This window comes from Stegostoma tigrinum, chromosome 12 (genome assembly GCF_030684315.1).
Source record: "Stegostoma tigrinum isolate sSteTig4 chromosome 12, sSteTig4.hap1, whole genome shotgun sequence".
NCBI classification, from domain to species: Eukaryota; Metazoa; Chordata; class Chondrichthyes; order Orectolobiformes; family Stegostomatidae; genus Stegostoma; species Stegostoma tigrinum.
In genome coordinates this window covers 44,302,361-44,328,125 of record NC_081365.1, presented here as the reverse complement: position 1 = coordinate 44,328,125, position 25,765 = coordinate 44,302,361, and the positions used below count along the sequence as shown (strand labels likewise).

General features: G+C 38.6%; 1 protein-coding gene across 1 annotated transcript in view; it reads right to left on the bottom strand.

Annotated features, from left to right (window-relative positions):
• The window catches only part of med14 (mediator complex subunit 14), a 108,615-nt gene that overhangs the window by 19,246 nt on the left and 63,604 nt on the right, over positions 1-25,765 (bottom strand). Inside the window, exons 17-24 of the mRNA XM_048540547.2 lie at positions 20,492-20,652; positions 18,213-18,359; positions 18,038-18,129; positions 17,726-17,878; positions 12,056-12,325; positions 10,498-10,635; positions 5,647-5,755; positions 926-1,057 (exon numbers count right to left, since the gene is read on the bottom strand). Coding sequence (XP_048396504.1) covers positions 926-1,057; positions 5,647-5,755; positions 10,498-10,635; positions 12,056-12,325; positions 17,726-17,878; positions 18,038-18,129; positions 18,213-18,359; positions 20,492-20,652 — 1,202 coding nt within the window. The remainder of the gene's footprint in view (positions 1-925; positions 1,058-5,646; positions 5,756-10,497; positions 10,636-12,055; positions 12,326-17,725; positions 17,879-18,037; positions 18,130-18,212; positions 18,360-20,491; positions 20,653-25,765) is intronic.

Below are 25,765 nucleotides of genomic sequence, written 5' to 3'. Positions count from 1 at the left end.
CTGAATATTATGACTCTCATTCTTCTACCCTCACAGAAGCCGGATTCATGCTTTCTGCAAAGAGTTCACGAAAAAGAATTCACACAATCATGGAGATGTCTATGCCTAATGACAGTTCAACTTTCCCAAAAATAGTGTTTAAAGAAATTATAACAACTATCACAACATCAGTCATGTGAAAATCAATTTCTTGGACTAAAATCACTAATAAACTGCATTCAAATGCAGAGTAGTTTGAACTATGACTACTGTAATGTATTTTAAAATATTCATTCCTCCGAAGTTGCCTTGCAGCACTGAAAATAGTTCACTAATTTTAAAATTTTATTTCAGTTCAATTAATTTTATTCCTTTTCTAAAAATGTTCTAATTTGCCAACATATACTGCAGAATGATTATACCTTTCAATTATAATTATTAACTAGTGTTAGATTTTCTTTTCTGACTCTCTTATACGCTACAGACTAAGCCCAAGATAATACACACAGAGTACGCTCAATTATTCTGAAAACATCATCCTAATCAAAGGACAAGCCCAAGAACAGCGCTTAAGGCAAAAGTGAGTTACAAAATGAATAAAATAATTCAATGGAAAAATCTCTGATGCAATTGTGAAAATTTCAAATTTTATATCAATTTGTAAACTTATTCTGAATAAATGGACTGAAGAAAGAACTAGCAAAGATTTTGAAAACATGATTAGATTTGATTGGTATACCCATAACCACAACAGCCACAGATGGAATTTTTAGTAAGCTGTAACTTTTCTAGAGTTCAGTTCTGAAGAAGTTATTTCAGCCTCAAAACATTAACTCTGTTTCTTTCAACAATGATGCTGGCAGCCCTTTAGAGTTTCTCCAGTACTGTTTGTTTTTATTTCAAATCTCCAACATTATCAGTATTTTGTTTTTCTTTAAGAACTCACCATGTGGGCTTGCAAAGTTTGGTGTCTGTCCCATTGAAATTCCAAGGGAGGATGGAGATGGAGAGGGTACAAATGATGCTGGTGAAGGAGCTCGTATTGCACCACTTGGGGAATTTGCAGGATGTAAACTCCCTGTATAAAAGTTTAAGTCAATGAATTTTGTGCACCGATGATGATTTACCATTTTATGGTTAGGCGACAAAAAGTAATAATTTTGCATACAACAAATACCAAAATCACAGTTATTTAATGAATACCAGAAATTTAATAGTTGCAAGTCGTTACACATTTTTTCTTCAAACTTCAAAAAAAGGGCCGAAATTAACTGTGATGATATGATGGCTTTAAGAGCTGATTTTGTCTTGGTTTTGTTTTTAATGGCTCAAGATTGAGACAGAGGTGGCAATAAAGTAAACAGTTCGTGTGGCCTTGAGTTTTCTTTTAAAAAAAGTTGGAATAACTGCAGCAGCCTGAATTTGTGGGATCAAGCTCCCACAAATTTATAGTTGTAGCTTTTTACAAATGCTGGGGTCTTGAAGCTGGGTGTGGAAATTTTTATTTCTTTCTGTTACAGCTAAAAGCTGGGGTTCTCTTCCTGCCTCTAGAATTGGGATGATCTATTTTACTGAATTTGCCTTTGCTAAGGGTGTGTTTAGGGGATGTAATTGTATTTGAGCAATTAATTAGTACTTAATAGATATATTGCTTTCTTAATCATTTCAATTGAGTTACAGTTAAGTCAATTCTTATTTTTATTTAGTCTGTATTTTAACAACAGTGCAAAAATAGCAAGATAGCAAGGTGTAGAGCTGGATGAACAGAGTAGGCCAAGCAGTATCAGAGGAGCAGGAAAGCTGATGTTGCGAGTCTGGACCCTTCTTCAGAAATGGGGGAGGGTAAGCAGATTCTGAAATAAATAGGGAGAGAGGGGGAGGTGGATGGAAGATGGATAAAGGAGAAGCCAGGTGGAGAGGAGACAGGCAGGTCAAAGAGGTGGGGATGGAGCGAGTAAAGGGGAGTGTAAGTAGGGAGTTAGGGTGGAGATAGGTCAGTCTAGGGAGGACGGACAAGTCAAGGGGGCGGGATGAGGCTGGTAGGTGGGAGGAAGGATGGACAGGTTAGGGAAGCAGGGACAAGCTGGGCTGGTTTTGGGATGTGGTCTGGGGAGGGGAGATTTTGAAGCGTGAAGTCCACATTGATGCTATTGGGCTGCAGGGTTCCCAAGCGAAATATGAGGTGATGTTCCTGCAACCTTCGGGTGGCATCGTTGTGGCACTGCAGGAGGCCCAGGATGGACATGTCGCACAAGGAGTGGGAGGGTGAGCTGAAATGGTTCGCGACTGGGAGGTGCATTCGTTTGTCACGAACCTAGTGTAGGTGCTATACAAAGTGGTCCCCAAGCCTTCGCTTGGTTTCCCCGATGTAGAGGAGGTCACATCTGGAACAGCGGATACTGTATACCATATTAGCAGATGTGCAGGTGAACATCTGTTTGATGCAAAAGGTCTTTCTTGGGGCCTAGGATGGGGTTGAGGGAGGGGCAGGTGTAGCACTTCCTGCGGTTGCAGGGAAGAGTGCTGGGGCTGGTGGGGAGTGTGGAGTGGACAAGGGAGTCATGGAGAGAGTGGTCCCTCCAGAAGGCAGATAAGGGTGGGAAGAGACAAACGTCTTTGGTAGTGGGGTCAGATTGCAGATGGCAGAAGTGTTGGAGAATGCTGTGTTGGATCCGGAGGTTGGTGGGGTGGTACGTGTGGATGAAGGGGATTCTGTTTTGGTTGTTATTGCGGGGAGGGGTGTGAGGGATGAGTTGTGGGAAATGCGAGAGACACGGTCGAGGGCTTTTTTGACTACTGTGGAATGGAAGTTGTAGTCCTTGAAAAACGAGAGCACCTGCCATGTCTGGGAGTGGAATGCCTCATCTCCGGAGGTGAAGGAAGAGTCTTGTTGCTTAAAAAGTGCATAGTTTGACCAATCAAATTGCATCTGGAAAACAATATCTTACACTTAACTCTTAAAATAAAAAAAGTTAGCTCTCTGCTATCTTTTTAATATATTTTGAGGGGTTACGTCTGGTCCATAACAAATTGGGGGCTCTTGTCGGGATCAAAACCTTAAATTCCAGGTTGGGCTCAGGATTATTGGATTCAAAAGACAGTGAATGGCGAGTGCTGGTGTACTCTTTGAGAGTTGAAATTAATTTGTTTAAATAGCATGTGCCTTGTGCACTAATGGTTCTTTCAGTCATGAAGATTTTCCTGGGAGTTGAAATAGTCACTTCAGGAGTTTTACAGAAAATAACAAAGGCAAACCTGTTGGAATTGGCAGACAAGCTGGAGTTGAGTTGCCTTCGTCTATGCAAAGAAGGGGATTTAGGCTGGTCCATAACAATTGCAATTTCTCTTTACTCTTAAAAGGAATCTCCACACCTTTTTCCCACAAATATCAGTGAAATGAATATTTGAGGAAGGAAATTGAATAGATTTCCACAAATCAAAATGCAAAGCTGCAGTAAAGACCATGAAATGTATTTAATTTACTTACTGTTTCAAATGTCAAACTCTATTGATTTCAGTAGGAAAAGTGAAACTGACATTTGAGCAGTGGCTCTATATATTTCGCATGAAAATTTCATAGTTATCGCTGTCAGTATAAGAAGAATGATTTTTTCCTGCATATATTATGTATAAAGTTCCAGCAAGTGGTTTGAAACAATTACTGTTTAAGGGCAACTGTCTCTAGCTGCTCAGTGAGACACTCTGACATTAAAAGACCAATGCCTTCTAGAAGATTTGGTTCAGATTTTGTACAGGAACAATGTAGAAACTGTTCGTCTTTATGGAGTAAATGGGAGAGTAAATTTAATCTTTACCACATTCACAGTTAAATGTGGAAATCTTATCAAGTATCTTGAATAAAAATCTGGAAGAGGATCTTTTCCAATAACAACTATAGCAAAACAGTCCCACTCCAGAACATTTCCATCCCGCATCACGCCAACCGATGAGAAGATGACCAGGATCTCAAACGAGAGACTAAAGTCACTTTATTAGACAGTGAACTTGTGCTCCTGTGTGTTTTGGAGACTTAGCAAGCTTTGCATACACCTCAAAACATTGGCAACTACCACAGTTATGACTTTGCAAAATCCTCCAAATGCAGTGTAAAGAAAATAGTCAAACAACAAAATTCTCCCAAAGCCAATTTGTTCAACATTGTGATGTGAAGTATTCAAAACTAACTCTTCAGTGGAACAATTTGTTCACATGCCTGACCCATTTCCTGAGGCAACTGCTTTACTCAGATTACAAAGTGTGGAGCTGGATGAACACAGCAGGCCAAGCAGCATCTCAGGAGCAGAAAAGCTGACGTTTCAGGCCTAGACCCTTCATCAAAGCCCGAAACGTCAGCTTTTCTGCCCCTGAGATGCTGCTTGGCCTGCTGTGTTCATCCAGCTCCACACTTTGTTATCTTGGATTCTCCAGCATCTGCAGTTCCCATTATCACTGCTTTACTCAGAGCTAAGTTGCAGAAGGCAAGTCCCATAAGAACACTTCAGCAATGTTCTTAAATTCTCTGAACAGACCTAGCATCCCTGTGATTTGAGCGACCTGATAGACCTTTAGTTTATGACAAGCAAAATGGAGAAGGCTATTTCAGAAAGACACCAAATGCAGAGGTCTCCTTGGAAACATGTAGAGGTGAAGTCAAGCTGTTAGAGGGAGTGCACAACATTTATAACAGCCATTTCAGAAACCAAGTTGGAACAGAAACAGGTCATTCTCCATCTTGATGGATTCCCAGGAAGGAAAAGGTCTAGACCCTCTCAAAATCTTCACAGGAGTGGTTGTCACTAGCTAGGCCAGCACTTATTGCTCATTCTTAATATTCCTTGAGAAGTGTGATGTAAGGTGTATAACTTATATATTTTGAAACCATTGACTGTAGAATATGGACTTTGAACCAGTGACATGTGGTCTATATACACTAAGGAATCTAATGATCAACTTGTCAGTTTCTGCACTCATGGTCTTTTTAAAAACCACGATGATGGTGATGGTGGTGGTCAGGAGGTAGTGGTATATTCCTCTCACACTTTCACTTTTCCCTCTATTTTGTTTTCTGTACATTGAATTGAACTTTCTAACATACACTAAGATAACCAAGTGTGAAGCTGGATGAACACAGCAGGCCAAGCAGCATCTTAGGAGCACAAAAGCTGATGTTTCGGGCCTCGACCCTTCCTCAGAGAGGGCCTCAGCTTTTGTGCTCCTGAGATGCTGCTTGGCCTGCTGTGTTCATCCAGTTTCACACTTGGTTATCTTGGATTCTCCAGCATCTGCAGTTCCCATTATTTCTAACATACACTTCCTGGTTGCAATTCTGTGTGCCTCAACAAGGAATCTACAATCTGGGTAGCTGAAGGGACACATTGCTGTTTGCTTCAGTCACAGGATTCCAGGTTCTTTGTACAGGATCATGAGGTCTGAGTACTGATGATCATAAATTGTCACTCGGTTGTCCAATCAAAGTCTGTAGATAACCGAAAGTGCAAGGAATAACAACTAATCTTCATTCACAACTGAAGACAAATAGTGGACCAATTTTTCCCTCATCTGAACTGAAGTTAGAGGCTCAAGTTCGTATAGAACTACATGTTCAAGTATATTCATAAGCATTGGTGCAGAAAAATTAGATATTTATAAAATACATTCATCACTTACCAGGTGATTGTGTAGGCATCATTTGTGGTGATGGAGTCACTGTATTATGATAGGACGTAGGCGGCGACGTCAGGGGGTAGGATGCTGTCCCACTAGATTTGGTAAAAGGCTGAGAGAAACAAGCGTGTATATCATTTTAAGAATAACGAGTTACCATTCTAGTCTAAAACAGCACCTGAAAACTAATGAGAACTCACACATGGAAGAATTTCTGTAATTCTGACTGCCCAACAAAACTCTTCACTGTAGTTGATACATGGAATAAAGGACAAACAACTTGTGAAGCTTTGATCAGGTCAACTGACTCATATCCTTCCCTCCCCATCAGATTCTCTATTTTGCTATGGAGTCATAAGACGCATGGCTGGTTGAGAAACAAACTGCAATATTGACAGCCAGATTAGGAATCTCCTTTCATATTCACACGGCTTTCTCACATTTGTGAGGATGAAAGCATTTGTATAGTGCTTTGCACACACTTAGGGCAGAATCTTTCATGGTTGAGATATAAACGCTTACCAGGAAACACAGAAATCAAAAGAAAATGCTGCAGAAACTCAACAGGTCTGGCAACATCTGTAGAGGGAAAAGAGAATCGCTGTACAGACTCGGCCAGAAATTCTGAGTTTCTCTACCACTTTCTGCTTTTGATTCAGATGTCCACCATCTATTGATCTTTGTTTTAGTTCAGTGGAAGAAATTTCCTCTCGACCCAATTGTGTCATGCAATCCTTTATGTCCTCCTTACAAGCAGATAAGACCCAAGTTTAATTTTTTACCCAAGACGCAAATCATCTGACAATTCAGTACCAGGCTAGTAACACACTTAAGTGTCAGTAGAGAGTACATGCCTAAATCCACTGGGGCTTCAACCTTCAGCATGTTCATTCAGAGATAAGGGCATTTGGCCAAGCTGACAGCTTCAGACATGGAAGCATTATCTGGCCATTCAGCTTATTCATTCAATGAAATCATAGCTGATCTAGTAATCCTCAACTCCACTTTCCTACTTTTTCCCCTTGTAACCCTCAATTCCCATACTGATTAAAACCCTCTCAAACTTGAACATACTTAATGACCAGCCTCAATATCCCTCTGTGGTCAAGAATTCCACTACCTTCTACCATTTCATCTCTTATAATATACTCTCCAATTTTCCCAAATACAGATGGCTCACAGTGACTGATACTGCTTCCTTCCCTTTTTAAATTAAAAGACATTACATTGGCATTTTTCCAAAAATTTAACAATTCCCACAAAATGAATATCATTCCATCCACCAGCTCTGTGGCTACTTTGCTTAAAATCCTGGGGGCCTTATTTGTCTTTAGCCCCATTGGTTTTCCTAGGACTTTCTCCTCTAGTGTAAGTTATTGTATCCATTTCCTCTCCTCCTTTTGTCCCTTTAAATATTTAGTCATTTTTGGCATGTTGTTAGCACCTGTGATGCAAAGTATTTGTTTAGCTCCTCTGCCATCTCTTGATTCTCTATTGTTATTTCACCAGCCTCATTCTCTAAAGGCTCATGTTCACTTTTTATGTATTTAAAAGAAACTCTTGCTGTCTGTCATGACACTACTTACAGTTTTACCGTGAAAGTTTATTTTTCTCCCTCTTCCTTAGCTTTATTTTGTCATCTTTTGTTGGTTTTTCAAACTTTCCCAATCCTCTAGTTTACCACTAATCTTTGCCAGATTGTACATTTTTTTCTTGCATCTTGGTGCTATCCTTAACTGTTACCCCAATTAACCATGGTTAGCTTATTCCCGAACTAGAACAATTCTTCCTCACTGGAATATGTCCTTGCTGTGTGCCATGAATAGCTGCTATGTTGTTCCTCAAAATCTATGCTACTAAATCTCTAACCCAGTCCTCTCCAGCCAGTTGTGCCTCATTACTTCATAATTACTCTTTTTTTAAGATTAGCATAGTTGTTTCCAACACAAACATGTTCCTCTCAAACTGAGTGCTAAATTCTGCTACATTTTGGTCACAATTTTTGAAGGGATCTTCTATTCTGAAATTATTTATTAAACCTGCCTCATTACACAACACCAGACCCAAAATATTCTGATCCCTGGTCGGATCCACTATGTACTGGTAGTGTATAACAATGGAAACATGCTTTGGTCCAGCTTGCTCATGCCGACCAGATATCTGAAATTAAACCTAATCCCTTATGCCAGCGTTTGGGCCATTTCCCTCTAAACCCTTCATATTCATATACCTATCCAGATGCCTTTTAAACGTTTGAACTGTACCAGCCTCCACCAGTTCCTCTGGCAACTTATTCTATCCACACGTGACCCTCTGCATGAAAACGTTTTCCCTTCGGTCCCTTTTAAACCTATGCCCTCCAGTTTTGGAATCGGTTACCCTGGGAAAAGACCTTGGCTGTTCACCCTATCCATATACCTCATCATTTTTATAAACTTCTGTAAGATTACCCCCCAGTCTCCGACGCTCCAGGGACATAGCACCAGTGTATTCAGTGAATACCTAGAGCTCAAACATTCCAACCCTGGCCACATCCTTGACTATCCTTTCCACCTGTGACGACTTTCAAGGAAATATGAACCTGCATTTCAAGGCCTCTTTGTTCAGCAACACTCCCAAGGACCTTATCATAAAGTGTAAACGTCCTGCCCTGATTTGCCTTTCCAAAACAGCACCTCACCTTTATTTAAATTAAACGCCACGTGCCACTCTTTTGCGCCACAGGGCCATCTGATCAAGGTCACCTGAGGTAACCTTCTTTGCTGTCCATTACACTGCCAATTTTGCTGCAACGATACTCCTATGTTCACATCTAAATCTTTCACAGAAAAGACAAGAAGCAGTGGACCCAGTGCTGATTCTTGTGGCACACCATTGGTCATAGGCCTCCAGTCTGAAAAGCAACCCTCCAACCCCATCCTCTGTCTCCTACCTTCGAACCAGTTCTGTATACAAACAGCTAGTTTTCCCTGTATCCCATGTGATCTAACCTTGCTAACCAGTCTGCCATGCAGAACCTTGTCGAATGCCTTACTGAAGTCCATTTAGATCATGTCCAATGCTCTGCCCTCATCAATCCTCCTCATTACTTCTTCAATAAAAAACTGTCCAAACTACACTATGAATTTTCTTCGTGGCTTCCTCTGCTAATCTAACTATCCAATCTATGTAAAGAGTAAATTCACCCAAAATCAATGTATTGCTGTTGTTACATGCCTTCTAACTCCTAATTCATTGCCTCAAAATATAGCTACTGTTAGTGCAGGCTACTCCTATCAATGATAAGGGGAACTACAGATGTTGGAGAATCCAAGATACCAAAGTGTGAAGTTGGATGAACACAGCAGGCCAAGCAGCATCGCAGGAGCACAAAAGCTAAACAAAGTGTGAAGCTGCTATCAGTGTATTCCTTCCCTTTTTATTTCTTACCTCCACTCATATGGATTCTACATCTTCCAATTCAAGATAATTTCTTACTTTTGTAATTAATCCATTCTGCACCAACAATGCTACCCATAATACAACCCTTCCTGTCTGTCACTTTGAAAAATCACATACTCCTAAATTTTTATTTCTCAGCTTTGATGTCCCTGTAACCATGTCTCTGTAATGGCTATATGATCATATCCTTTCACCTCTGTTTGTGCTGTTGATTCATTTATTTTGTCCGGAATATTTTCCACCTTTAGTTAAAGAGCTAATAATTTTGTTTTTTTGGCATTTTTGCCCTTTCTGACCCTATTTACTGCTGCTTCTCTGTTTGTACATGCTGCCCAATTCTGTCACACCTGGGTTTTCCTTAAAGTGTGACTTAGCCTCAACAACATTAACCAGAAGATCATACAGAAGACATCTCAAAGTGCCTAGATCAAAAGCAGCACGAAAGGAGTCCTGGGAGCAAATAACTTAAACTCAGAAAAATCTTGGAGAGGTCACAAAATTTTCTCAATTGCACACTTGATGGAATACTGAGGCTAGAAGATTACAGATTGAATTTCTGAACATGCACAATTAGTTCATTTCTATGGAACAGCAATTATGGTTCTATAATAAATTACAGGATATAAGGTTTATTGACAACCAGTCACTCAGGCCAAATACTGGAATATTCATCAGAACTTAGGAAACTTTATTCCAGATAAAAACAATCAGAAGCTCTATGAGGGTGACAAACATTGAGAGGTAAGTAGCTGATGTTAACATAAACTTCACTTTGTACCATATATGGTTATGATTTCTGGATTAACTTTTAACATATCCAGGGGCATTACCCAAGGTATGCTCATTTATATATTCACTAGTCAGTATAGCAATATGAGAAAAGAAGACAAGACCTCAATTTTAAGCAGTAACTCCAGGCTAATTTGCAGACAAAAAAACAACCTGTGACTGATGTGCATCAACCTCAAGAGCCATTTAACATTTCTTAGAACTGTCATGAGGTTGCTTTAATGTCATGCAAAGCAAGGAAGGTGGTCAACCTATTGCTTCTGGAATTTTCTTCCTTCTTGACGACGTGAAGCATACAAAGGTTTGTAGGAGCACTGAAATGGTAACTCAATTTTGAAAACTAGTTTTGCCCAGTTACTTATTACTTATTAGTTTTATTACTTATTAGTTGCACACAGAACAAATACAGCAGATTCAAACAACTATTTCACAGTCAACATCTCAGTCCTGACAGCAGCCATTTGCAAACAATATAGGTGATACTGATGATCATCACTTTCTTGGAAAAGATGCTTTTGTTTTTACCTCTTTGTACAGAAATCCACTTCCAAAATCTACTTAAAAACCACTACATCTCAACAGTTCCTGACAAATGGATAATTCTATGATTCAAAAGATTGCTACCTGTTGTGGTTGTGACTGAAGCTGAGACATTAATGATTCTATCATGTCTCCACCAATAGGAGATGGTGGGTTATCATCTTCATTCACTGATCGTCTGCGTGCGTCCTGGGTGCTGTCTACAAACATGTTCAAGAATGTCTAGAAAGTATTAAGAATTTAATGAATCAATCAGTTGCTTTGATTGTATTCCCAATACACAGACATACTGACTTCTCATAAATATGTTCACATAATGCATGTGTTAAAAACCTTGACTGGATAATGGCAATCTAATGGGAGATTTTTCATTTATCACTGCTGATAAAAAATGATTTTGATGGCACCAAGTTTAGGATAGATATTTTTGGTAAATTTGTGGCTAAATCCAATCAAAGTTGGTGATAAAACATTGTTGTGGTCATACATACCAACAGTTTTGCCACTACCTTGCTCCACCACAATTAGAACAAACATTTGTGCTTAATCCCAACTTCATTGAGGAATTTGCCTTCCATAAAAAGGGTGTAATGAAAACAAATGCAAAGCTCTTTAATCCAAGATTGAACATAGTAGACACAAAATCAGCTATAAATTGTCCGGTTATTTTCATCTTGAATTCCTTGTTACATGGTCAAGGATCTAATCCAAGTTTTGGATGTCACTGATTTTATGACAATTAGAACAGCTTGTGGCATTATAACTAACCTTTATAAGTCTGTGAAATTGGATTTTTATTTCCCATCTCATCCCTCCCTCAAAGATAGCCTGCAGAAGACATGCTTCAAGGTTTCTGTCAATGCCATTCTATACTGCTGATCAAGAGGAACAATGTTGTGTAATATCACTCATCCGCAACAACTGGATGTTTCAGGAAGAAGGTACATTTGGAGTGAATGATTTTTATTTCTAAAGAATTCTCCATTTTACTCCAAGTTTATTTGAGTAATATGCAACTTCTTAAAAACAGAGCCACAACTGATATGGCAACAAAGTTCACGTAGATTTCCAAAATCCTGGAAAATCGCATTGTGCACTGGTTGCTCTGTATTTCTGGTAAGCTATAGGTCCTTTGGGTTTAGGTTCAATTAAAAAGACGATTAAAATGTCTAAGTACTCCATTTGTAAATATACAATAGATAAGCAAATTTAATTTTTAAAATTTGCCCTAGAATTACTTGCCACTTCATATCAAATGATTTTTAGCCCCAATATTATCAGTGATATTCTAACAAAAACACACTGCCTACTTTGGTTTGCATAAATTAGTGTACTTTAGAAGTAATTCAACCCTTTGTGTTGGAATTTTTTTTCTCAAATTCTATTGCATTACATAGACATGAGTATGCGATCAGATATTTTCTAAACAACCAGTTCAGAGATGTTATTATACATTTCTGAAGTAGGTCGGATGTGGACCACAGCCTCTTGGCCCAGAGGTAGGAACACAACTACCGCACCACAAGAGACCTACAAGTTTTGTAAAATGATGTTATTTTAAAAATCAGTAGTTTTATGCGATCCGACTAAATATTTCCGAAGAATTACACCAATAACTTCTATATGGCAATTAATTACAGACCTTTAAGCCTGGAGCTGGATGAAATCCCTCCACGATCTTACTGTTGTCAAAAAGACTGTAAGCACCATCACGAATAGCCACAACACCTCGGCTTCGACAGTATATGTCAATGCAGTACATGTTACGAAAAGCAAGCCTGATGTGTGTGGGTGACTGGGGTAGTATTGAAAAGCACTGATAAGCAGTATTCGTTCGATGCGTGAGACCCAACATTGGCACGGTTGGGAGTTTATTAATAGCATTCAGTGGTGCTTGTGTGTCGTACAATATCTATGGAAAAATATACAAAATTGTTTTTATTCTAAATGGGTTAAATGTAGAATTTGAACAGCTTATATGCACACACAAACATAACATACAGCTGTATTTTATACTAGTCAGCGAGACATATAGACTAGGAAGGTTCTAGCAGTAATTTACAGAGCCTGGTTATCCGAAATCCAAATAAACTTGTCCATAATCAACAAAATCATAAACAAAATTATTTTCATTCAATTATTCCTGAACATGATATCCCCAGATTATCCCCACGTCAAATTAATTATTATATGATACTGATGAATTCAAATAGTAAAGCAAATTTGAAGTATACCGCACATTTTTTTCAATGATTCAGTAACCAAAATGAGTACTAGATTAGTCGTCAAGCAGGTTGAAGCTAGCTAAGTGGACCTCATGACCTTAATTCATCAAATTCCACATTCATTAGAATTGGGAAAATTCCAAGAAAGAGTTTGCAACCATGTTGACTCTGCAATCATCCCTGCAGTAAATGGTACTGAGAAATGTGTTTGGTTTACTTGCAAAGAAACAACACAGTAAACAGAACCGATACCAGAATGTAAAACAGAAGCAGACAGCTTTAATTGAATTAGACCACTCCCTTCTAAATTTGTAGATGATACTAAACTAGGAGAACAATGAATTGTGAGGCTGATGCTGAGTGACTTCAAAAAGGGACACTGATAAATTGACCAAATGGGCATATGAAATTAAATGCAGAGAAACGTGAGGTAATGCATTTTGGTAGAAGAAACATGGCGAGATGATACAGGCTCAATATTATAACTTTGAGGGGAGTAAATGAGCAGGGGAACCTTGGGGTTCACGTGCATATTTCAATGAAGATGGTCAGGCAAGTTGAACAGTTGTGCGAAAGGCCTACAAGATCCTTTGCACTGAGTATAAAAGTTATACCTCCACAAATCATTAGTCAGATCATATTTTGAGTATCATGTTCAGTTTGGGGCACCTTATTTAAGGAAGGATGTTATAGCCCTGGAGAGAGTTCAAAGGAAATTTACCAGAATGATAACAGGAATGAGGGATTTCAGATACAAGAAAAGAAAATAGAAAAACTGGGGTTATTCCCCTTGGAGCAGAGAAGATTAAGAGGTGACCTTATTGAGGTGTTCAAAAATTAAGAATAATTTTGACAGGGGAAAGAATGATATTCTAATCTCCATGTATTGTTATGTCAGTGACTAGGGGTGCCAAGATTATCACCAAGAGAACTAGGAGTGAGATGAGGAGAAAGTTTTTTTACTCAGATTTCTTAGGATTTGGAATGCAATGTCTGTGAGAGCGGTGCAGGCTCCCTCGGAAGTTGCAAGAGAGAGCTGGATATATATTTAAAAGTGATTAATTTAAACGCTTACGGAAACAGGGCTGGAAAATGGGACAAGCTGGGAGCTCTTCCAGGAGCTGCTACAGATACAACAGGTAAAATGGCCACTTTCTATACTGTAAAATTCTATGATTCTAAGAAAAATAGGCAAAATAAAACTGGATATGAAGTTTAAAGTGTTCTTAAAAAAAATTTATAAGGAACTTTGATTGATCGATTTACACATACAAGTGAAATATGGGGTGCAAGACAGGTTGGAGCAGCTCATCTTCATTGACATTTCAATTTAAGGCATTACTGTATCATACTTGGTGAAATCAATGAAAAGACACTCCAAATTATTGATACAGGGTCAAGAAAATCCAAGTCAATTCCAATGGTTTGTCAACACTTTTAAAACCCCTTCTTCAATCCTCTGTTGTAAAAGCAAAAATTTAAATCAGTTAAGTATGATCTACTTTTTGTAAACACTTGTCTTCCTTAATTAATGCAACTGTTCAAAGTATCTGCTCTTTTCTCCATTGCTTATTATTTTCAGAACATTACTACCACTGAAGTTAAAGTGAGTAACCTGCACTAACTAGGAATGCCCTCATACTCAATATTGAGCGAGGGTGTCACATTTGTCATCTTCCCATTCTCTGGTAGATCTCTTTATCTGAATAATATTGAAAGATGATGACAAGCCTTTCTGCTAACTTAACAGCCACTTCATTGAGCAACCTGGAAATAAGCTATCGGAGAGATTACATCTTAATTTTAAACACAGTCATGCTTTCTGATATGTTCTCTCAATTTTCACCTCCTCCCGATGAACTCCACCTTCTATAAATATTCTGTTGGCATTCTAGCCCTTAAAAAACAATGATACAAAGCAGTTATTAAGTAATTTAGCTTTATTCTACTCTTCCCATCAGGTTTCACCATCTTTACCTCGAACAGGCCCACCTCATCTATTAATATCAACTCCCTGTTTACATTTTGTTCAAACTTGTTTTAAAAAATTTAACTATGATGCCTTTCTCAGATTTTTTCTTAGACAATTTTCTTCACATCCCATCTCAACTTCTTTCCACTTGAACATATGAATGAAAAGCAGATGGTCACTCCACACTTCAGGCTTTCTCCACCATTCAACAAGATCACAGCTGTTCTGATTACACCACATTGCCTAATACCTTTCAATATCTTGCTTATCAAGAAACTATACAATGTAACATTAAAAATATTAAAATACTCAACTTACACTAACTTTCAAGAAAGAAACAGTGTACGAGTGATCTATAAACCTATAAGAAAAGAGTTCTCTTTCCGTCTCAAATGGGTAGTCCCATATTTTTAACACAGACATATCTAGTTCTAGAACGTTCTACAAAAGGAGATATCCTTTCTGAATACATTTTCTTAAGACCTTGAGTTTGAATCAAACTGTCTTTTTCTAAACTCCAACAGATACAAGCCTAGCTTGTCCAACTTTTCCTCATAAAGCAACCCATCCATTCCAGGTATTAGTCTAGTAAAACTTTTCAAATTGATTTCCCAAAGCATTTATGTATTTCTTGAAATAAGATAAGGAACACTATACAGTACTCAAGATATGAATTTACATGTTATATACTAGATATATTGCATCAAATCCAGTAACGCACCTTCCAAGTTGAATTGAGAACTTACTGATCAACAGAGTTTGCCTGAACAGATTCCAAAAATTGCTCCTCTCCCTTTCCCATTCATCTAACATTACACAGAGTCAGAGTTGTACAGCACAGAAAGAGCTTTCAGTCCAATTCGACCCGATATCTTAAACTAATCTAGTGCGATTTGTCAGCATTTGGCCTATATCCCTCTAAAGCCTTCCTATTCATATTCCCATCCAGATGCCTTTTAAATGTTGTAATTGTACCAGCCTCCACCACTTCCTCCGGCAGCTCGAGCCATACACACACCACCCTCTGCATGAAAAAGGTGTCCCTTAGATGCCTTTACAATCTCTTTCTCCTCTCACCTCAAACCTATGCCGTCTAGTTTTGGACTCCACTGCCCTGGGAAAAAGACCTTAGCTATTCATCCTATCTAGGCCAATTACGATTTTATAAACCTGTATAGAGGGTCACTCCTCAGTCTCCAACGCTCCAGGTAAAATTGCCCCAGCCTATTCAGCCTCTCCCCATAGCTCAAACCCTCCAAACCCTGGCAACATCCTAATAAATCTTCCCTGCAATGTTTCAAGTTTAACAACATTTTTCCTGTAGCAGCTAGACCAGAATTGAATGCAGTATTCCTCGCTAATCTTTGCGCAATTCAACTTCCAAAAATGTAATAATGTAGCAATAACATGCATAAAATAGACACTTTTCTTGCAGAGTCACAAAAATACAATGGGGCAATCAAAGCTTAGAGTTCAGCAACAGTTACGAATCAGTTCAGTAAAAGTTTGGCTGATGAAGAACGGGCTTGGTTTGTGAATCTCCAAGGTTCCAACGACGGAAAATGCTACAATTCTGAAAACACCAGCGAGAATAAAGCTCCACTTGCCATAGAAAAACAAACAGTAGTGACTGGCAGAGAGGACAATGGAAGAAATAAAACAAAAAGTGAAAGTAGCCAGAAGTGTTTAAAAAAGAAAGCCTGGTGACATAGAAAGATATAAAAAAAACTACAGTGATAAAGTAGATTTTAGGAGCTGCAATAAAATGGAATATGAAAATAAATTTTAGGGATATCAGAAAATCATTTTTTAAACACCACTGCATTCAGAAATAGAGGGCAGTTAAGAGCAATGTGGGTTTCTAAGGTTTTGGAGTAGATTTGTAGCTCAGATTGTGGGTGTCGTGGTTGGTTGACTCGCCGAGCTGGTTCGTTGTTCCACAGAGGTTTCGTTACCCTGCTGGGTAACATCATCAGTGCAGCCTGCAATGAAGCATCGGTGTGTTTTCCCTCCTGGTTTTTAAACTCTGGGCTTTGATAGTGGTTATATGGCATGTAAAAATAAGGAAGATGGACATAGTGACGATTATGGCACATCAGCATCTAAAAGCAAAAGTTGACAAGAGCATGTGAGACATTCCAAGGAAACAGAGTCTGGGATGGAGACGCCGCAAAAGTCACTGAAACCAAATAATGTTTAAAAAAAAGTCTACAATCTAAAGTAGACAGAACTGATTACAAAACAGAATAAGTTGCCAGGTATTTTTAAGACTATTACTGTTGAAAAGCTATTGATGCATTCCAAGAGATTATGTTTGAGCGGCTCGTGTGCAACTGATGATTAAACCCCCAATCCAAAAAACTACAGACAAAAATAATCACGTGGCAAACACTGTACTAAATTAATTAGCTCCCCCGCTTATCCATTAAACTAGGGTGAAATTGTTTAAACGTCCACACAGAAATCACCAACAAACTTTTCCTCAGACCAGTCCAACAACTCTATTCAACATTAGGAGAACATGTAGCCTCTAGAGCAAAGGACCAGGAAAGTCATGCTTGGGAGGGAAACATAAGAACATTTCAGTTGCAACTGGCACTTCCATGACAATCCTCAACACAAAATGACCAAAACAGGGTTTCAAAGTTGCACAAAAATATTAACACTTTTAAAGTGGCATTTTCATCTTTACAAGCTAACCTCAGGCTTTGGGCAACAGATATATGAGGCAATGGAGACGTATTTAAAAGTGGACAATTTACTGTCTCCATAGAAATCTTTGGCTTTGCCCCACATTAGAATTCATAATGGCTACAACTGGGAAAAATCCACAACCTATTACCCCAACATTCAAAATTTATTTTGTCCTTACTGTACACCTACTTGAGCATAAAACACAGCAACTATTATTTAAGTGTTAGGTCTGACAAGGTTAAGTGATGAGCATCAATCAACGCCCAGTGGTTCACATAGGCTGCAATAACCTAATTAATTCTCTGCACTTTGCATGGTTGTGCAAATATATAAATTCTGCAAAATAATTCTAGAATTCACATAAAAATTGGAAACATAATATCTCACCAAGATTTTATTAAAAACTAATTTATGGAAGTACCTGTAGCAACTGAACAACATTTGGTGACTTGTTGAACATTTCTTGAAGTTGATGTAGTATGATGTTATGGCAGTTACTGCAGCCAGAATTCGGCCCGACTGTTCCTAATGAAATGTGGAAACGCTGGTGAGTGGAATTCCACTGGATTGTTATCTGAAATATTTTAAAAAAGCCTTTTAGAAAGACATGAACCACTGTTTCATATGGATCATCTTAAATTTTCGAAGTTTAAAATTTTTGTTTACTTGTAGCCTGTTAAACTATATACATACCTTACAGATAATGAAAGGAAATGAACTGATTTCTGCTTACCGAGCTGCCTTTAGGGGCTCCATAGCATATGACAAGTTTACGATAATTATAGAGACGTATCTCCGAGAAATGATTAAGATGGGGTGGTATTTCTGGAACATGAAATGTCACTAGATTATTTCCTGTCTCTCTGTTGTCTCATAAGAAATAAAAGATTTCAAGTCATAATTCATACCTGGCAAGGAACGAGCAAAATCTAGAACGCAGTCATAGAGTTTAGCTATGCTATTCAAATCATTCAGGAATGCTTCAACCACCTTTCGACCTCCAACAGGCTCTGATAATAAACTTTCATAAGGCAGATAGACATGACGTGTTGACCCTGGGAAAAAAGTGGAAACGACAGACAAATCTATTTGAATTCTTTTTATCATGAACTACCAAATTTTCATATCCGATATGAAAAGAGTCTTATTAATATTAACATAGAAGCTCAACATGCAACAGGAAACTCCCGTTCTAACAGCACTGCGGGTTCACTTACTAAAAATGGCAGTAGTTCAAGGATGCAGCTCACCTTTTCAAGAGCAACTAGGAATAGACAATAAATTTTGGTCCAGCCAGCAATGTCCACACCCCGTGAATGAGTACAAAGGAAATGGAATGCTGGCCTTTATTTCAAAAGGAAAGAAGCATAAAAGTAGGGAAGCTTTTTCAGAACTATACAAAGCATAGTTAGGCTTGATGGGCTGAATGACCTGTTTCTGCTCATACATCTTATGGTCTCACTTGATATACTGCACGTTATAATTGAACATATTCGGACTGTAGTTTATCAAAAGGCACAATGATTTTAGATCCACAAAGACTCAAGATATTGGTTACATACCTTTTTAATAATTTGATTGCAACAATTGATGCTCATATTCATTGTCTGCACATAAAATTTAATTCAATACCAAAACTGGTTGTGACCCATAAAATGCCACTTTTGGTGCTTTGACAGGTTCAGTTTTGGTGCAAAGGGTTTCAGTTTTTTTTACCATTACTGGATTTGAGAAGTTTAAATCTGATTTTGGATAAAACCATACTCCTCATCACTTTGGTGTCAGCTTGAGCAGAACCACAGACTCAGGTTGTAGGTACACTGAGAAAATATCACACAAAATACAACCCCTACTCTGTGGGGGTGCTGTAGATTTATGTTGAAGGTTCCCAAAGTTAAGTTTGCAAATAAAAACTTATTCTATTTTCTTAATGGGGCTTTTAAAAGACAGTAAATGTCAATCTAAGTAAAAAGAATGTACATTCAATTCCAATTTACTTCTTTTGAAAATTTCAGTTTAGCTGTTAATAAATATTTTACATTTCTTGCAAACAAAAGTACATATATCGGAACACAATTCGGCAGTGCTTTGGAATAAAATATTCCATATGCTGTCAAGAGATGTTTTGGAATTCAAGGTAAAATTGTTTTTCATTAGTGTAGTTGTGTGCGCAGCAGCTAAAGCATCCTGAATTAATATTTTACATTTTGAACTCCAACATAAATTGATGCTGGAATTTAAACTTTGGGATCTTAAGATGGCAGTCTAGCCTTTGATTTTGAAGATGTAATATTTTTTAAAAATTTGGGATAAAAATGCTTGCCCCTTCATTTGTTTGATTCTTCACATTCAGGTCATAAGACAATAAATATTAAGAATATATTGCAATAACCTTTCCTCTGATAAGACTTCAACATATGTAACACAGAATACTTATACACTATGATGACTTAAAATAGTTGTTCACTAAGTTTATTTACCCAACTTATTTGTTTACAGGATGAGCGTACTGCTGGCTTGGCCTATGTTTATTGCCCATTCCTAACTGCCTGCTTGATTGTTGTGGATGCATTGCCAATCACTCCCCGACCAGTTACACATAGCAGTAGTGTGGGTCTTCAAGATGCACAGCAAAAACTCAGGCTCCTGAAACAGCACCTTCCGATCTGACGACTACCACCATCTCGAAGCACAACCACAGCAAATACATTAGAATGGGACCACCACGTGCAAATTCACCTCCAATCCAGTTAGCGTAGTGGATTGGAAATATATTGTAGTTCCTTCAATGTTGCTTGGTCATAATCCTGGAACTCGGTTCTTATTGGCATTGTGGGTCTACTGACACCAAATAGTCTTCAGCAGTTTAGGACAACAGCTGACCACCACCTTCTCACGGACTATAAATGCTGGCCCAGCTGGCAAAGCCCACATCCCGTGAATGAATAAAATGGTGACTGAGTTGCCATTACAGCTGCCACGTGCCTTAACACTTTCATCTTAAGAAGCAAACTACCTAGTTTCCATGCCATGGAATAGGGTAACCTGAAATCCTCAGCAAACATACATTATCTATTAACTTTCTATTTCATTCTTCATGCTGACATTCTTAACAAAGACAATCTAAAATTTAAAAGTTTTGAAAGCTACACAGATGTGTCAGTTTTAAACATGTATATTATCCAACCTTGCTCTTTGGCAGAAGTACTATTCAGAGGGCAATTGGCAAATACCAATTCTGCCACCCAGGTCCGATTATTCCTTCCCTGCAATCGGAAAGTGCAATCCAGCAAAGATCGATCTAAGGCCTTCTGTGTCTCCTCGCTGACGCTTGTTGATAGAGGAATCCTATGGAAAAAGAAAAACCATTTGTTTAGAACGAAGTTCTGAAAGGTTTAGAGGGAATTGGTCAAGCGCAGGCAGGTAAGACTAGTTCAGTTTGTGAACGAGGTTAGTGTGGACTGGTTGGTCCGAAGGGGTTGTTTCCATGCTGTGTGACTCAATGACCTGGATATGAAGAGTTAAAAAAGTGAAGGGGCAAGGATTTTTATCCAAGCTTTTTTTTAAAAAAGACATTAAATTCTAAAAGTCAAAAGCTGGATTCCCAACTTAAGATCCCAAAGTTTAAAGTTCAGCATCAACTTAACAACTTCTAAGCTACTCTTATGAGAAAAAAGTTAGTAAGATAATATTAATTGTGTTTCATTGCCAAGGAGTAGAGACATGCTTTTAGACAGTCGATCTCATAATAATTACAATGCATTAATATCTTACGACCAGCTTATCCAGACCATTTAATGCTATACAACAGTCTTCTCCAATTATTTTTCCAATTTCAACAACACACCTTCCTTTTCCCTTCTCTCTTGTGTTTATCTAGCTTATTCTGGGGGAAGCATAGAGTGCTGTACAAACCAAATGCTAGTTCTGGAACTCGGTCCAATTAGGATTTCAGTAAATATTTTACCAACTATAATTCAGATTAATAGTTAAGATCTGGCTCAACTTTAAAACTGCAAAAGGAACTACAAGCTAATTAAGAGAGATAATAGGAACTGCAGATGCTGGAGTCAGAGATAACACATGTAGAGCTGGGGGGGAACACAGCAGGCCAGGCAGCATCAGAGGAGCAGGAAAATTGATGTTTTGGGTTGGGATCATCCTTCAAAAAATTTATGTTATCTACAAGCTAGTTAACTCCAACTGCCAGGCAGTTTCTATCAACTGAAAGTGGTTACTTGAATAAGTAAATATTAAATATTGTAGTCAGAAACTGTCTTAGCAGTTCCAGAAAACGAGAATCACAAGCTCTCTACAAAATAGAATGTTTGCTAGTGCATAGAGTGGGAAACAATATATATGGTGCTTTGAGATCCTAGTACTAAGTCAGGTATTTAATACCATGAATAAAAGGATATATGTTTTTATTATTTTGCTTTATATCCAGGATTGCTGAAACCATCCATGCAGCATCCCATTTACGATCCCCAGGTGACCTGTTCAACCCAACTATCACCTGCCTTCAATACTAGTGACCCACATGCGGCAACATTCTTCATGAAGATCCACCAGCAATCGTGAAAGAATGGATAACATGAGAAGTCACTAACAAGTTCCTTTGACAAACCACAGCTGTCAAATGGTAGGCTATGAACCACACGTGTCTTAGATCAGAAAGTATAGGTTTAAGGTTAGGAGTAAGTGGTGGATGTATCGAATGTGCTGCCTGAGATGGTGGTGGAGCAAAGTACTCTTGCAACATCTAAGAAGCATCTGGATGAGTACTTAAAATGCCAGGGCATGACAGGCAATGGACCAAGTGCAGGTAAATGGGATTAACTGAAGAACGATGAGATGACTAATTAGAAGTGTATAGGATGATGACAGACATAGGTAGAGTGGACAGCTAAAGACTTCTTTCCAGGGCAGAAATGACGATCACAAGGCGGCATAATTTTAAGGTGATTGGAGGAATGTATTAGGGAGATGTCAGAGGTAAGTTCTTTACAGAGAGAGTAGTAGACATGTGGAATGAGCTTCCAGCAGTGGTAGTGGAGTCAGATACCTTAGGGGCATTTAAGCGACTCTTGGATGGGCACATGGATGATCGTAAAATGAAGGATATGCAGGTTAGGTTGATCTTACAAGTAGGATAATAGGTCGGCACAAAATCGTGGGCCAAAGGGCCTGTACTGTTCCATATTTCTATGTTCTATACTAAAACTTCTTCACCTCTGAATGCTGTCTGTTTGGCTGAACATTCAGAGACTTTAACCTTCTATCTGTTAAAATAACTATTTACTAATTTAGTAAAGTATCCAGTAAATCATTGGGGTTCAATCACCTCTACAAAACAGCTGATGTGCAGATTGGGAGGTTGTGTAATGCACAGCCATCGCTGGCAAATACATAGGCAGCCAGCGTCTACAGCTTGAGCAGCTTCAGGTCTGGACTGTTAAACCGGAGTGTAAACTACAGACGCAGGAGGCACCAGGGAACACCGTTACCTGGAAACTTAGTTGTGCAAGTCAGTCACACCACTAGGTTCAGCAAAACTTCAGAACTAGATAATTATCAGGGGTAAGAGGGCGTGACTGTGAGTCAACCAGATGGGGATCCAGCATATGGCATTGGAGGAACATTAGCCCTTGATTTTGACCAATAGGAAAAAAAAAGACCTCATAACAACACCAAATCTAGGGAGGATGAGCAACTTGACCACAGTACCATGGTGCTGAAACAATTCAGGTAGGAGAAACGAAAGGAATATGGTACTAATGATAGGCAACAGTGTAGTCCGGAGATACATACTGTTTGATGCTGCTATGACCACGAGTCCCACAATATGTGTTGCCTGACTATTTCCAGGATGAAGAACATCATCTTGTGGCTGAAGAAGAACTTGGAGAGGGATGTGGAGGATAATTGTTCTGGTCTACATAGGACCAATAACAATAATTCAGACTAGGAATAATGTTCTGCTGAGAAATTTAGAGAAATCAGGGTACAAACTGAAATGCCAATCTCAAATGTAATGATCTATGGACTGTTATCTGATATAATCTCAAACTGATCAGAAAATTTGTGTGAGATTCAAAAAGTGGTGCACAAGAGGAGATTTTGACACTTGTGCCACTGGCCCCAGTACTCAGGAGCTTATCCATGGGAATGGACCGTACTTATACCTGCCTGGGATCATAGGTAATCACATAAATTGGGCTGTCAACAGGACTTTAAAATAAACACAAGGAGTTGGGGAGGTGTTTAGGTAAAAAGAAATTTAGAAATCTAAAGTTGAAACAATAATACAGTGTAGCAATATTGGCAAAGACAAGCAATGTGACATGAATGGACAGAGTTTAATGGTAATATTACAACAGCAAATAGGTCCATGCAAGTAACTACATCAAAAAAGTAAAATGAAACAACTCTTTGTTGTTGAATCTTTAAAGTGTTCAGTGCAAGATAAATTGACTCACGACATAGATAAAAACAAATGCTTTACATCTCATCATCATTACACAGATGTGATTCCAAGGTGATCAAAGTTGGGAACTAAATTTTCCACAGTTTTGATAAGACAGACAGAACTCAAAGGAACAGGAGTAACCCTGGTAGTAAAGGATGATATAAGGACAGCATTAAGAGAGGACATTGGCTAAGACCAAGCAACGGAATCTGTATGGGAGGGAGATTACAAATAACAAGGATAAGAACATGCTGATGGGAACAGTTAAGAGCCTTGTGACAGTAGTTATATCATTGGACAGAGGATCATTGCGAACTTCAATTTTCATATAGATTGGACCAACTTGGCAAAGGCAGTCCAAAAGAGGAATTTCCAAAAAGTTTTGGCAGAGTTTTGAAAGAATACTTGATGTAATCAATGAAAAATATAGAAATTTTAAAATCTACCATCATGTTATAAGAGATGATGAATTCGTGACCTTAGCATAGGAAGCCCAAAGATGCACAGGCTAGGTGGGTTGGCCATGTTAAATTGTGCATAGTATCAAGGATGTATAAATTAGGTGGATTAGCTGTGGGAAATGCAGGGTTATAGTGATAGGGTAGGTGAGTTAAGTCTGGGTGGGGTGCTCTTCAGAGTGTTGGTGTGGATTTGTTGAGCTGAATGGACCATTTTCACACTGTAGGGGGGGATTCCATGGGAAGAGGTAATGCAAGTAAATTACATTCTACATTTCAAAGTAATGCACTTCTGTTTGAAACAAGAATTTTGAATTCATTTACACAAAAAGGAGAACTGGCTATGGTTAAGTGGATAAATAATCTAAAGGGTTCAGCAGTAAACAAACATTAGGAAACATACAAATAAATCATTCAAAATATTCAGCAAAACTACAGCCCAGCACAAAAAAAAAATCAGCAGCATGGAAGTTCTGTCTTTGTGTTACTATGGAAATAGTCAATAGAAACCTTTTCCTATAATACTACGATGAAGAATTTATAGTAAACCTCAAAATTAGAAGTGTTTTAGGAGCTAGCAATGGGGCCACTACATGATAAAAAGGAGGGAAAAAGAGCATAAACTAGCCAGAATAACAAAAGAGATTGCAACATGACAAGTTTTTTTTAAGAAGTGCAATTAAAATAAACAAAGATCATTTTCAGGCAGAGAGAGGAGAAACTTTGATGGGAAATGAGGAAATGTCAGATACACTGCCGAAGTGTTTTACATCTGTCTTTCCAGTAGAAGACAGAAATTCTTTCCCAGAATTGAGGATAAGCTATGGGCAAATAAGAGTTTAGAACATAAAGCATTTAATATCAGCAAAACTAAGGGACACATTTGGAGTACTGTGTACAGTTCTGGTCGCCACATTACAAAAAGGATGTGGATACTTTGGAGAGGGTGCAGAGGAGGTTCACCAGGAAGTTGCCTGGTATGGAGGGTGCTAGCTATGAAGAGAGGTTGAGTAGATCAGGATTATTTTCATTAGAAAGACGGAGATTGAGGGGGGACCTGATTGAGGTCTACAAAATCATGAGGGGTATTGACAGGGTGGATAGCAAAAAGCTTTTTCCCCCAGAGTGGAGGACTCAATTGCTAGGGGTCATGAGTTCAAAGTGAGAGGAGGAAAGTTTAGGGGAGATATGTGTGGAAAGTTCTTTACACAGAGGGTGGTGGGTGCCTGGAACGCATTGCCAGCAGAGGTGGTAGACACAGACACGTTAGCGTCTTTTAAGATATATTTGGACAGGTACATGGACGGGCAGGGAGCAAATGGACACAGACCATTAGAAAATATATGACAGGTTAGACAGAGGATCTTGATCGGTGCAGGCTTGGAGGGCTGAAGGGCCTGTTCCTGTGCTGTTTTTCTTTGTTCTTTGAAACATTGTGTGAGAAATTTATCAGATATTGCTAACAAGTACAGTAGAGAAAAGGGCAACCAGACAATGCAGAACACTGGATTTCCAAAAGCCCTGTTTTAAAGTA